Consider the following 14,355-nt stretch of genomic DNA (forward strand, 5'->3'; position numbering starts at 1 on the left):
TGTTTCCTGTTGACTATTAGATATCTCTTGGGGTCTATAACCTTTCTAATGCTGTGACCCTTTAATATAGTTCCTTATGTTGTGGTGACCCCCCCCCACTATAAAATTACTTTGTTGCTACTTCATAACTGCAATTCATAATGTAAATAAATATCTGCTATTCAGGATATCTGATGTGACCCCTGTGAAAGGGTCATTTGACCCCTCAAAGGGCTGCAACACACTGGCTTAGACAGTCATGTCCATGCAGTACACACCAGCGGCAAGAGGTCATGTTTGCAACCCAGGAAAGATGTGTGACAACGACTCTGTACAATGAGGAGTAAATGTCACAGATGAAGCAGGCAGAAGCTCACACGTCTCAGAGACAGAGAAACCACACCGTTTTACGTGGGCAGACTCACTTACATGTTACTTTACTTGTTATAGCAAGCTAGTTCTTTTTTATTATGAAAAATAGATATGAACATTGAAAAAATGTGTTCATGGTTTCTCCTGCTCATTCCTACTTCCAAAGAGTCTATTCTTTTAAATTCTATTTTCTTGTGGAATTAAGAGAAACTGACAATTAGAGATAAATTTTATGTCTTAATAGAATCAGAATGAAATATAAAGGCACAATCTATGAAGAAAATAACTCCAGGATCTATGAAATCATTTCTATATTTAAGCAGAACCCCGGCTCTATAACAGTAAGGCAAAAACAGTCACAAATCAAGCTCAGCAGGGCTCAACAGCCAGGTCACAAACAGATGTCTGTAAGCATGTAGCTCACAGACATTCAGGGCATGAGGGCTCATTGTCCCACTGCTCTCGGACAACAGAGCTACAGGAAGTATAAACCTTTAAGAGAATGTGGCAGCTTTTAAGCTGACTCTAAACTTCCTTTACTCAGCAATGTTAGAGGCAGTCATTAGAAAAGGGCAATAGTGGGAATGACATTCAGAATAATTGTACGCACAATTTCATCTTTTTAAAAAACACCATTATCTAAAATTTATACACCCTCACATTCCCAAAGAGCCTCTGGTACTTTCTTGAATTAACTCAGGTTGTACGAAGCTCTGGAGGAAAAACGGAGGTTCGTTTCCAGGAAGACGGTCATGGCTGGCAGTAAGGACTCGCAGAAGTATCTCCTAGGACCTGGAAACTGAATAAATAATAAGATCTCTATTATTTTGTTACTATTTTATTATTTTGACTATTGGTCATCCATAACGCAAACTTGAACAAAACAGTCGCTTCCTGAGGTCAAAGTACAGGGAATGTAAACATGACATCAGAGAAAACAGCCAGAGAATAGATTCCCGTCAGAATCCTAAGAAAGGGTCTTTCTTACCTGATGCTGTTAGCTGTGGCCACACTGCCCTACAAAGGCTCACATGACTCCTAAAAGGTGGGACCTCGTGAGGGTTCATTAGGTCACCTAGTCTGTGCCTCAGAGAGGGATTAAGACAGATCTTGTGGAGCCCGCTGTGCTGGCTCGTTTATGTTGGTTTGACACAGGCTAGAGTCATTTGGGAGGAGGGAACCTCAGCTGAGAAGCTGCTGCCAAGAGACTGGCCTATGGGCAAGTCTGGTGCCTTGTCTTGATTAACAGCCAATGTCTGAGGGCCCAGCCCATTGTGAGCGGTACCCTCTGCTGAGGTGACGGTCCAGGGTTGTATAAGAAAGCAGACTGAGCTGGGCAGTGGTGGCACATGCGTTAGAGGGCATCCTGGTCTACAAAGTGAGTTCCAAGACAGCCTGGACTGCTACAGATAAACTCTAGAAAAAAAAAAAGAAAGAAGGAAAAGAAAAGAAAAGGAAGAAAAAAGGCTGAATAAGCCATGAGGATCAAGTCAGTGTTCCTCCATGGCCTCTTCCTCAGTTCCTGCCCTGCCTTCCTTCAGTGATGGACTGTTTGTTACCTCTAAGTGCAAGCAAAATAAATCCTTTCCTCCCTAAGTTTTTTTTTTTTTGATCACGGTATTTATCACAGCAATAGAGACCCTACTAAGATACTCAGTATGGTGATCTGAGTAACTGGCCCCAGAGGCTCACATGCTTGAGCGCTTAGTCAGCAGGCAGAGGCATTGTTTAAAAGGGTCAGCAAGGTTAAAAGGTGTGGCCTTGTTGGGGGAAGGATCAGTGGGGGTGGCCTTGGGGTCTCAAAAGCCCACACCAGGTCCTTCCTCTGCTGTGGACCAGGATGTGGCTCTCAGCCGCTTTCCTAGCACAGTGCTCGCCACCGTGCTCACTGCCATGATGATAATGAACCAAGCCTCTGAATCTCTAGGCAAGCTCCAAACTAAATGCTTTCTTTATAAGAGTTGCCTTGGCCATGGTGTCTCTTTGAGACCCTGTTAGTTCCCTTAAGAGATATTTGTTTTGCCAGGCAGCAGTGACGCACACCTTTAATCCTAGCACTTGGGAGGCAGAGGCAGGCGGATCTCGAGGCCAGCCTGGTCTACAGAGCTAGTGCTAGGACAGACAGACAGACAGACAGACACAAAGAAAGAGAGATATTTGTTTTAAAAGAGCAAGTTTGGCCCCCTGTCTTCCAGTCTTACCATGAGAGCTCTCTGTACCATGATACGGTCAACCACACTGTGAAACATTCAAGGGAGCCTTACCGGAGACCAAACTGAAGGGTCCACCTAATCTTGGTCTGCCAGCTTTGGGAACCAGTGGGCTAACCAAACCTCTCCTGCGTATTTTGTTGGAGCACTAGGAAACGGCGTGTAAAGTACAAAAGAAAAACAACTCCTTCACAAACAATTGTCAGGATGCTAATTCTACTTTTACAAACCTAAGTTATTGAAAATCTTCTAGTTTTGAAATGCTCTGGCCTACAGAGAGATTCACTGTGTTGCTGTTTGTAACATAGTTGGGTATAGTACAAGCAGCAAGTACTGTAAAAACGTTTAAGGAGTATCATTCATTTCAACAGTATATTATTAAGTCATCAACAGTAAATTTGCATACAGGTGGGCTACAAAATACATGTGTCACAGCTACAGAAACAAACAAAACTTCTATCTGCAGCAAATGTAGAAGCAGGTGATTTCCATCTTTCGAATTCTCTGGTCTTTCCTGATCTTGCCAGGGTGAACATGCATCGCCACTAGAACGGAACACAAACCTGTGTGTTTAAATTTTAAGTAAGCCACACACAGTAGCGCATTCCAGTCACCTCAGCACTCAGGAGGCTGAGGCAGGGGTGAGGCCAGCCTGGGCTACACAAAAACCCTGTGCACAGCCCCCATCCCTCAATTTTTAGGTAAATAAATAACAGAACTAGCTTTGGTGCCTGTCCCTCCAACGTGAGCCTTCCAGCTTCCATCCCGCGGGGCCCTGGACCATGCCCTGATCCTCCTGGCCTTACTCAGCAAGGTCAGGCTGAGCTCTGCTCTCAGACTTTGCCCCATCATCCCACTGGAAAAGCTGTTCTTTTCCTGAGCCCCTGAACACAATCTGGTGCCTGGGCACTGAGTTACTTCTTCACACATAATATACAACAGGACGCTGGGTGAGGACCGGGCCTCTTGGCTGTGTCTTCTCAGCTCCACGATGCTATGTCAGTGGGCCTGTAGGAGTCTTGACTGCTTATCTATTAAGTGTCTACTGTCATTTCCTCACGGGCCCTAGCAGGGAGATGAGAGGCTCTTAGGGCCTTTAAAAGTCAAGGTCTTGGGGGCTGGAGAGATGGCTCAAAGATTAAGAGCACTGACTGCCCTTTGAGAGGTCCTGAGTTCAATTCCCAGCAACCACATGGTGACTCAAAACCATCTGTAATGAGGTCTGGTGCCCTCTTCTGGCCTGCGGGGATACATGCAGGCAGAACAACATATACATAATAAATAAATCTTTAAAAAAAAAAAGAAAAAAATTAAAAACAAAAAAAACCCTCAAGGCCTCCTGGAAAGCTGAGCGAACAAGAACTACAGTGAACTACAGGAACTAAAGGAACTACAGTGAACAGGCCAAGTGAACTACAGAAGGGTGCTATGGCTGTCCACTGCATAGGTCTGTCATCAAGGCACTGGAGGACTTCTAACTGTAAATATCGCTCAGATGTCATTGGGCTCAGTCACCCAGAGCTGGACCAGCAGGACAAGGTCAATCAGATCTGCCATTTCCTTTCTAGTACCTTCTATATTTCACCAACTCCAAGGCAGAGCAATTATAAGATACATCAATTTTGAATCACAAGGATTTTTTTAACTGTTTTTTCACTATTTTTTTTGAAACATGGTCTTAATATGTAGTACTGGCTGTACCATAACTCACTATATAGACCCCAAACTAGCCTCAAACTCACAGAGACCCACCTGTCTCTGCCTCCCAAGTGCTAGGATTAAAGGCATAAGCGATCACATCTGGCTATTTTTCAATGTTTTATACTGCATTTATTGATGGGGATGTAGCATACATGTGGAGGTCAGAGGGCAGCTTGGATGAACCAGCTCTACCCCTCCACCATGGGGATCTACAGAGCCGAACTAAGGACAGCAGACTTGACGGCAAGCACGTTTTCTCACTGGGCCACCTCGCAAACTCTCACGTGCATTTTTACAAAATGCACGGGGTCAGACATAGTGGCCTTCAGTCCCAGCACTCAGGAGGCATAGGTTGATCTCTGAGGTTGAGGCCAGCCTGGTCTACAGAGTGAGCTCCAGGACTGCCAGGACTACATGGAGACCCTGTCTCAGAAAACAATACAGTATGGTTAGAAGTATGGTTACACACCTCATCACGACAGGTGGCTGTAACAGGATAAAGTTTTCTCCACGCTATCTCAACCATCTTTGATTTCTACCCTCTGCCCTGAAAAGTCCTGTAGAAAAACACCCTACCTCGTTCCAGAAACTCAGGGTCACAATGACCAAGCTCATTGCATATTCTTGGCTCCTGTTAGATTTCTTGCTTGCTTCCCCCTGCAACTGCCAACCAGGACGTAGTTTATCTATGTTCTTTGTCTCTGAAATCTAGTAAACATGCATGCAGGCCGCTCCGTGAGAAGTCTTTCTCCTAGGCAGTCGCAGGCTGGCTTAATTGAGACTCTCAAGTCTATCTTTGGTAGTGCCACATGGTCTATGGGTTTTCATCCCATACAGTAGTCAAAAGATGTTATTTCCTTTTACACACACACACACACATCTATATATATATACCACCCTTAAAGCTGTGCCACATGGTAGCTCAGAACCGTCTGTAATTCCAGCTCCATGGCATGCAGTACCCTCATGTGGTCTCTGAAGGTACTACATGCAGTATACATTCAGACATGCAGGCAAAAAAAAAATACACATAAGATAAAAACAATAAGTCAGAAAGGAAGGAAGGAAGGAAGGAAGGAAGGAAGGAAGGAAGGAAAAGAACAATGCTTCGGGAAGGTTTAATAATAGGTTTTGCAAAGGGAGCTGTTTAGAACCTTCAAGGGAAGGTCTTCCAATAACTTCTCATTCCTGTCTATAACTGAGGGTTCAGCTTGTGTCTATAGGATTCAGGACTCAAGCTGACCTGATGCAATCAGTGTCAGAATATTATTTTCTATCTTAGTGTCATGATCAATTATCTTGGCATGCTGATTTTCTTCTTTAAGTCATATTTAAGAGATGTTTGGTGAAGCACCGGCTTTCAATACCCTCCCCCCTTCTCAGCCAAAAACAAAAATAAAAAAAAAATCATGCATCTAACCCTAGAGGATCATCTGCCTTCATTTCTTATTCCCTTTCTGCTGTCAATGATGTTTTGTTTTTTTCAAGACAGGGTTTCTCTGTGTACCCGACTGCCTTTGTAAACCAGGCTGGCCTGGAACTCAAGAGATCTGCCTGCCTCTGCCTCCAGAATGCTGCGATTAAAGGCGTGTGCCACCACTCCTGGTTCCTTATTCCTTTAATGATGCTCCCCAAAGGAACCAGGGGCACTCCTGCCAGTCTGGCAGGGCAGCCCCATTGGTATTTTGTGACCAAATGGGAAGCAGGAATGGGGAAGGCTGGGTAGAAGAAGCATACTGATTACTGAATGAATGGAGGGAGAAAGGGTAGCATTTTCATGATTCCCGAACTGCTCATTCTCCCAAGAATTAAAACAGCATAGGATTTTTTTAAAGCATCTGAATGAGCTGGTTCAATGGTTAAGAGCACTTGCTGCTCTTCTAGAGGACAGAGAGAGGTTCGATTCCCAGCATTCATGTGGCAGCTCACTATCTTCTGTAACACCTGAGTTCCTGCTTCTGGCTTCCTCGGGTACCACATGCATGGGGCACAGACATACATGCAGGCAAAACATCCATACCAGAAAATAATAAAATATTCAAAACATGTATTTTATTTTTCAAGACAAGGTTTCTCTGTGTAGCCTTGGCTGTCCTATAACTCCCTCTGTAGACCAGGCCGACCCCGAACTCAGAGATCCACCTGCCTCTCCCTCCCAAGTTGGCGGGATTAAAGGTATAAGCCACCTCCAACCAGCAAAATACTTTAAAAATTTTTAAAGCATCAGACGATAAGAAAATATGGTTATGCCCTGTCAAAACACAGAATTCTATAAGCAAAATGAAACTTACCTTGTCACCCCACTGGATCCACTAATCCACCATCCGATACACAGGGTCACCAACTCTCAGGCTTCCAATTCTTTCCACTGAGAAATACATCCCAAACAGTGGGGACGTCTGGTACAGACTCTTCACAGAAGGGTCACACAGGCGGTAGCTGAAAGAAGAAAGTACCACCATCAGGCCTCGAAAGAAACGGGAGTCTAGTGTTTTCTATAGAACATGGATGCTTGCTCCTTAGGCTAATTATGGGTCAACAACACGTCCTTTCTAAAGATGACAGGGACGCCTGCACACAAGCAGCCAAATAAGTGTGGGCTTTCTAAAGCCAGGTGTGATGGAGCACAACTCTGATCGCAGCCCTAGGGAGGTAGAGGCAGGCAGAGCACTCAGTTCGAGGCCAGCCTGGTCTACAAGGTGAGTTCTAGGACAGCCAGGATTATAGAAAGCCTGTCTCTAATAATAATAATAATTATTATTATTACTACAGTGTTAATAATAGTAAGTGTGGGCTTATGAAGTATCGTACAAACACTTTTATTACACAGGTACCCTAACTCACAACTTATGGAGAAAAAATGCTCATGAAATTTCAAAATGGAACCACCCCTGGCCCACTGTATTGACTGGCTTTTGTTGTCAGTGACACAACCTAGAATCACCTAAGAGTCTCAGTGAGAGATTGTCTACACTGGGTTGGTCTGTGGGCATGTCTTAATTAAGTTACCCAGCCCACCATGGGCAGCACCATTCCCTAAGCAGGGTCTCATGAATTGCCTAACAGTGGAGAAGTCGGCCTGAGCACAGGCAAGCGAGCATGTCTGCATTCGTTTCTCTGACTATGAATGGGATGTGACTGTTCTGAGCTCCTGCCTTAACTTCCCCACCATGATGCACTGTAACCTGGAACTGTGATCTAAAATACACCTCTTTCTCCCTTATGCTGCTTTTGTCTGCACTGCTTTTACTCCTTATGCTTTCGACTTCTCCCAACATTAAGGCTCAATACTGGAGTTCCCCTGTAAGTGAAAATTAAGGCTGAGATGCCACTAGTCAATGGGACTGCTTATGAAGTCTAAGACCTAGCTGAAGAAAATCACCTTCACTGTGTTTTACAAAGCAAAGAACAAAAATAGAACTGTGAAATGAAGGCCTCATGAGATACCCTCTGAACTGTTAGAGACAGACAATAGAACAGAGGAAGCGCAAACACAACAACACAGCCATCCCCAAAATGGTAACTAAGGTCTTTTTGGTCCTTTTTTGCAATGTTTAAGGTGGAACCCGCACCCCATGAATTACCAGACATTGATGAGAGGGGCTGGGTGATGAGAGGGGCTGGGTGATGAGAGGGGCTGGGTGATGAGAGGGGCTGGGTGATGCCTCGGTTAGTAAGACACCTGCTGTGCAAGGAACAAGGACCTGGGTTCAGATCTTCAGCAGCCAGAAAAAGCTCAGTGCCATCTGCCTAGAACCCCGGCACTGGGGAGCCAGAGGCAGGCGGTGCCTGAGCTCACTGGCCAGTTCCAGGCCAGTGAGAGCCCTTGTCTCAAATATAAAGTCCATCCTGGGTTGGCTTAGACATGGCAGCTTATGTGCCTCTGCCTCTTTGCTGCTGCCCCTGTTTCCAAGTTGGCACTGGCCCAGCTAATCAGCATCACTTTGTGCCTCTGTAGGACGAGGCCCACACAGCCAGTCTCTAACGTGTACAGGTGCCATTGAGGGTCACACAATTTTACTCCCAGTAGAGGGACACACTTCTTTGACATCAGAGGGAATCAGGGACCGAGTTCCATGTCTTGGAATGTCACAACTAGCCCAGGAGACTCTCAATCACTTAGCATTTTCTACAGACCTGGACTCAGACAGTCTGGGCCTACTGTAGCCATGGAAATTCCAGACTTCAGAGAGAAGTTAATGTGTCCATAAGGAATTGCGCATGACACTTCAGTAAGAAGGCTGCACAGGAATAGAGTGTGGGAGACCTTTCCTTATCCACTGAGGGGACGCAGAGAACCCTGGCTGGAGTGTCGAGGAGTTTTACCCTTTGAGAATAAATCTAGGGGCTGGAGAGATGCCTCAGCAGTTAAGGGCACTGACTGCTCTCCCGGAGGACCCAGGGTCAATTCTGAGCACCCATGTGGCAGCTCACAACTGTCTGTGACTCCAGCTCCTGGGGATCCAACACCCTCAGACAGACACATACACAAGCTGAACATCAAAGCACATAAAGTAAAATAAATAAATAAATAAAAATAATTTTTTTTAAAAAAGAAATCTACTGTGAAACAAACACAAATGGGTAAAAAGTGACTAAGGAAGTCATCCAGTATCAGCCTCTGGCCTCCACACATACATGCACACACATACACACACACACACACACACACACACACACAAAGAAAGTGATGAGATTAGAGTTTCAAAATAGAAAAATGTACAACTATATATGTATCAGAAAAGTAAAGAAATAAAAAGAGGATGAAACTTAGGTGCATTTTAGAACTGGCACAAACCACAGAGCACCTGGGAGTCAGGACACGAGCACTTGGGAGTGAGGACACGACCACCTGGGAGTTAGGACACGAGCAGCTGGGAGTTAGGACACGAGCAGCTGGGAGTCAGGACACGACCACCTGGGAGTCAGGACACGACCACCTGGGAGTGAGGACATGAGCAGCTGGGAGTCAGGACATGAGCAGCTGGGAGTTAGGACATGAGCACCTGGGAGTTAGGACACGAGCAGCTGGGAGTTAGGACACGACCACCTGGGAGTGAGGACACGACCACCTGGGAGTTAGGACATGAGCACCTGGGAGTGAGGACACGAACACCTGGGAGTGAGGACACGAGCAGCTGGGAGTTAGGACATGAGCACCTGGGAGTTAGAACATGAGCACCTGGGAGTTAGGACGTGAACACCTGGCACACAACACAGGGCACACACTGGCGTCCTACCTCTTCAGGGTTTCTAGCGGCTCCTTCCTGTCTATGATTCCTGTGTCTGGGTCCACTGTCGTCAAGATGCACCTGCCGAAGACCCACGATTAGACGGTGGATCCAAACCAAAGTGCGTCCCACACTCCAGAGGCTATGTCTAACTCAGTCTTTACCTGGGGCAGCTCAGCACCTTTTTCATCTCGACATCACCAATTAGGAGCTCATCCCAAGTGTCCTAGAAGAAAAGGGAGAGGTGTCTTTTAGAGCCAGGCTTCCTTCGCCTTGATCTGGGACTAGGTATGACATCAGAGGAAGGAGGGAGACACAGAAGGACACAGAGAACTCTGGAAAGTACCAAGAGAGGCAGCATGCAGTCAAGCTCAGGATACACAATTCACTTTTTAAAAAAAAGTAATTCTTTTAGCACTGAGCACAGAACCCAACGCCCGTGCACAGGAGTCCAGCACTCGACTGCTGCGCTGCCTCCCAGCCCCAGCATCCTCCTTTTGATTCACAATCTCAACCACTGATTCTGCCAAATCACAGCCTACAAAATGGGAAAAGATCTTCACCAACCCCACATCAGACAGAGGACTGATCTCCAAAATATATAAAGAACTCAAGAAACTGGTTATCAAGAGAACAAATAATACAGTTTAAAAATGGGGTACAGACTTAAACAGAGAACTCTCACAGAGGAATCTAAAATGGCTGAAAGACACTTAAGGAGATGTTCAACATCCTTAGTCATCAGACAAACGCAAATCAAAACAACTCTGAGATTCCATCTTACACCTGTAAGAATGGCCAAATCAAAAACACTGATGACAACTTATGCTGGAGAGGTTGTGGGAAAAAGAGAACATTCCTTCATTGTTGGTGGGAATGTAAACTGGTACAGTCCCTTTGGATATCAGTATGGTAATTTCTCAGAAAATTAGGAAACAACCTTTCTCAAGACCCAGTAATACCACTTTTGGGTATATATCCATAGGATGCTCAATCATGCCACAAGGTCATGTGCTCAACTATGTTCATAGCAGCACTGTTTGTCATAGCCAGAACCTGGAAACAACCTAAATGCCCCTCGACCAAAGAATGGATAAGGAAAATGTGGTACATTTACACAATGGAGTACTACACAGCAGAAAAAATAATGACATCTTGAAATTTGCAGGCAAATGGATGGATATAGAAAATATCATACTGAGTGAGGTAACCCAGACCCAGAAAGATAAACATCATATATACTCACTCATAAGTGGTTTTTTAAACATAAAGCAAAGAAAAACAGCCTATAGTTCACAACCCCAGAGAACCCAGACAATCATGAGAACCCTAAGAGCAATGTACATGGATGTAATCTACATAGGAAGTAGAAAAAGACAAGAATTCCTGAGTAAATTGGAAGCATGGGGACCATGGTAGAGGGTAGAAGGGGAGGGGAGAGGAAGGTAGGGGAGCAGATAAAAATGAATAGCTCAATAAAACCAATAAAAAAGTTTAAAAAAAGAAAAAGAAAACTGAAAGCTGGTGAAGATGTAATTGAAGGAGGGGCCGTGACCCAGCCCCAGAAAGCAGCAGAACTTGGCAGCTTTGACCACGTGGTTCTGCCTTAGAAGGAGTTTGGAATAGACCTCTGTGACTAGGGAAAGCTTCCAGGCCAGGGATGTGTCGGGGAGTCCCTGAAAGGAGGCCTAGAGAGGTCACTGGGTGAAACTGTGAAGGTGAAGCCTGGATTGCCTTGGAGATGTTGGCCATTCCAGAGCTGTGGGTTACCTGATGAAGAAAGTCGCTAATGGAGTGGAGGCAGCTGGGGGGGAAGGGAGGGAGGAGGGAGGGAGGGAGGGAGGAGGGAGGGAGGGAGGGAGGGAGGGAGGGGTGTCGCAGTCAACAAAACTGAAAGGAGTTAAGAGATCTGAGTAGCATTTTGACATCGGACATGGAGATGCAGCATTTGGAGTTGGTCCAGCTGGATTCTGGTCGTACTTTGGTTCAGTATTTTCTCACTATGCTCCCTTCCCTACGGTTTGGAAAGGTAACGTATATCCAGGTTGGAAGTATGTGACCTGCTTTTGATTTCGATTTTACATAAGATTACAGTTAAGACATTGCATGAATCTCAGGAGAAACTTTCAGTGTTGGAATTGTAAACATTGTGGGAACTTTAACAGACTATAGGAACTTTTCTGAAGCTGGACTAAATGCTTTTGCATTATGATATTGTTACAAGCTTTTCGGTGCCAGGGAGTGGAATGTGGTGGATTCTATGTAATTGGCCACCATAAGCTCACAGGGAGTGGCACTGTTAGGAAGTGTGACTTGGTTGGAGTAGGTATGGCCTTGTTGGAGGAAGTGTGTCACTGTGGGGGCAGGCTTTGAGGTCTCTCTGTTCAAGCTACACCTACTACTGTTGCCTTTGGATCAAGATGTCGAATTCTCTTGTGGCCTCCACATGTATTACACACACATGGTACATATACACTTATACATACACAAAAAAAGTAAAAGTAACTTTTTAAAAAGGAAGCACTTCACAGACACAGACACAAAACAAACACACATACACGAGCACTTACATAAAACATGCTGTGTCCTAACACTGCTTATGCTTTACAGACACAGGGTCACTTGCACACATTTCGGTGTCCTTTAGTGTCCAAAAGGGGATTGTTTCCAGCACCCCTTTAGAACCCCAAATCCGCAAGTGCTTATCTCTTGTATAAAATGGCCTGGTACTGTCTCTTAACCTATGCACACATTCCTACTTTAAATCATCTCTAGCTCACTTAACGATACCCAATGATAAAATGATAAGAACAAGTAATAGGTACATTGTTTCACACAGGTAACAATAATCAAAAGTGTACAGTTCGGCACAATGTTTCCCTCAATATTTAAAACATTCTTTAAAAAAAAAAAAAGATTTAGGGGCTGGTGAGATGGCTCAGTGGTTAAGAGCACTGACTGCTTCTCCAGTGGACCCGGGTTCAATTCCCAGCCCCCACATAGCAGCAGTGGATCCGGGTTCAATTCCCAGCCCCCACATAGCAGCAGTGGACCCGGGTTCAATTCCCAGCCCCCACATGGCAGCTCGCAGCAGCTGTCTGTAACTCCAGTGTGCATGAAATAAAGTTTTCTTTTTTAAAAAAAAGATTTAGCTCCAAGGCTACAAAGAAACCCTGTCTTGAAAAATAAAAAAAAAAGATTTGTTTATAAGTATATGTGTGATATGTACATGTAGGTGTTGGGTGTATGTACATGTAGGTGTTGGGTGTATGTACATGTAGGTGTTGGGTGTATGTACATGTAGGTGTTGGGTGTATGTACATGTAGGTGTTGGGTGTATGTACATGTAGGTGTTGGGTGTATGTACATGTAGGTGTTGAGTGTATGTACATGTAGGTGTTGGGTGTATGTACATGTAGGTGTTGAGTGTATGTACATGTAGGTGTTGAGTGTATGTACATGTAGATGTTGGGTGTATGTACATGTAGGTGTTGAGTGTATGTACATGTAGGTGTTGGGTGTATGTACATGTAGGTGTTGGGTGTATGTACATGTAGGTGTTGAGTGTATGTACATGTAGGTGTGGTGGGCGTGCCTGTACCTGTTTGTATGCAGAGGCCAGGAGAGGGCTTTGAGTCCCTCAGAGCAGGAGTTCCTGGCGTGTGAGATGCCTGGCTGCTTATGATTGCACAACAAACATTTAACCACCAAGCCCTCTCTCCAGACACTAAATTACGTTTTATCTGCAGTAAAACATAACTTATATTGGTATAATCTGTGAAGGGCGGCTATATGCATACACCCAACATATACGGATTATGTGGCTCACATCTTATAGGAGGCAAAAGATCTCCTATCCTCTTGGAACTTTTAAGCTAAGTCTGATAGTTGAAATGAAACAGAAATAAAGAGAAAAGCGTGTGTGTGTGTGTGTGTATAATGCAATGTAAACTTCATATGGCCCATGCCTTCATAATAGAGAGTGGGCTTAAAGACACAGCTGGGGTTGAATAGCTACACTCTGCATGGGACAAAGAGCAGCAGGTGGTGAGAGAGTGACAGGATAGAGGACACATGCCTAAGTCCAGAAAGATCAGCTTCCAGCGGTGTGTCTGTGCAGACCCCACAGTCCCGGTCTCTGGTAAGGACACACTAGCCTGAGCTACATGAGAAACAGACTCAAGTGTCAGCATGATCCCCTGCATTTGCCTTTTCAAACATCTTCAGCTCAAAATAATCAATATGCCAGAGGATCGTGTTTGGGGGTAGCACATTTACAGGACCTTGAATACGACACCTACACCTACATACTTAATATCACACATTCACAAGCTCATATAGATCGGCATAAAGGTTATGGTCCTTTTTACTAATAACAAGTAATTTTGGAACTTAGCAAGATGCCCCATGCCTGTAATCCCAGCCCTTGGGAGACAGCAGCTCAAGAATCAGGAATTCCATGACTCAAGTCACCCATGGATACACAGTGGGCAGAAGGCCAGCCCAGGCTACATGAGGCCCTGTCTCAGAAAGAGCACAGTCTGGGTTCCTTATCTTGAGGGTTTGTGCCTGTTCTGCAGAGAGCCACTAATGCTAAGCTTAAAAGGGAGAAACAGGGAGTGTTTGAGGATGGGGGCCTTAATACACGCCCCATAAACCTACAACAGCTTTGAGAACACCAGATCTACACGCAGATGCAAAGAATGCTCTTGGAAACTGACCTCAATCAGGAGAGGTTTCTAGAGCTCCTAAGTCTAACTGATGTGCAGAGAAGTCAGGAAAAGAGTCCACCCCTGCTTAGCTGGTGGCTTTCACCCTCTCGGGGTCTGAGAGGGACCTAAGTTTCTACAGAGGGCACAGCA

The 14,355-nt window shown here is 45.1% G+C and overlaps 1 protein-coding gene across 1 annotated transcript in view; it reads right to left on the reverse strand.

Annotated features, from left to right (window-relative positions):
- Window positions 1-400: 400 nt before the first annotated feature.
- Mtarc2 (mitochondrial amidoxime reducing component 2) overlaps window positions 401-14,355 on the reverse strand; it is a 37,611-nt gene continuing 23,656 nt past the window's right edge. Inside the window, exons 5-8 of the mRNA XM_041635475.1 lie at window positions 9,658-9,719; window positions 9,503-9,574; window positions 6,554-6,701; window positions 401-1,150 (exon numbers count right to left, since the gene is read on the reverse strand). Of these exons, the coding sequence (XP_041491409.1) occupies window positions 6,575-6,701; window positions 9,503-9,574; window positions 9,658-9,719 (261 nt within the window). The 3' untranslated portion in view covers window positions 401-1,150; window positions 6,554-6,574. The remainder of the gene's footprint in view (window positions 1,151-6,553; window positions 6,702-9,502; window positions 9,575-9,657; window positions 9,720-14,355) is intronic.

This window comes from Microtus oregoni, unplaced genomic scaffold, assembly GCF_018167655.1.
Source record: "Microtus oregoni isolate MIOR12 unplaced genomic scaffold, Mior012 000047F_ref0000412, whole genome shotgun sequence".
Taxonomy (NCBI): Eukaryota; Metazoa; Chordata; class Mammalia; order Rodentia; family Cricetidae; genus Microtus; species Microtus oregoni.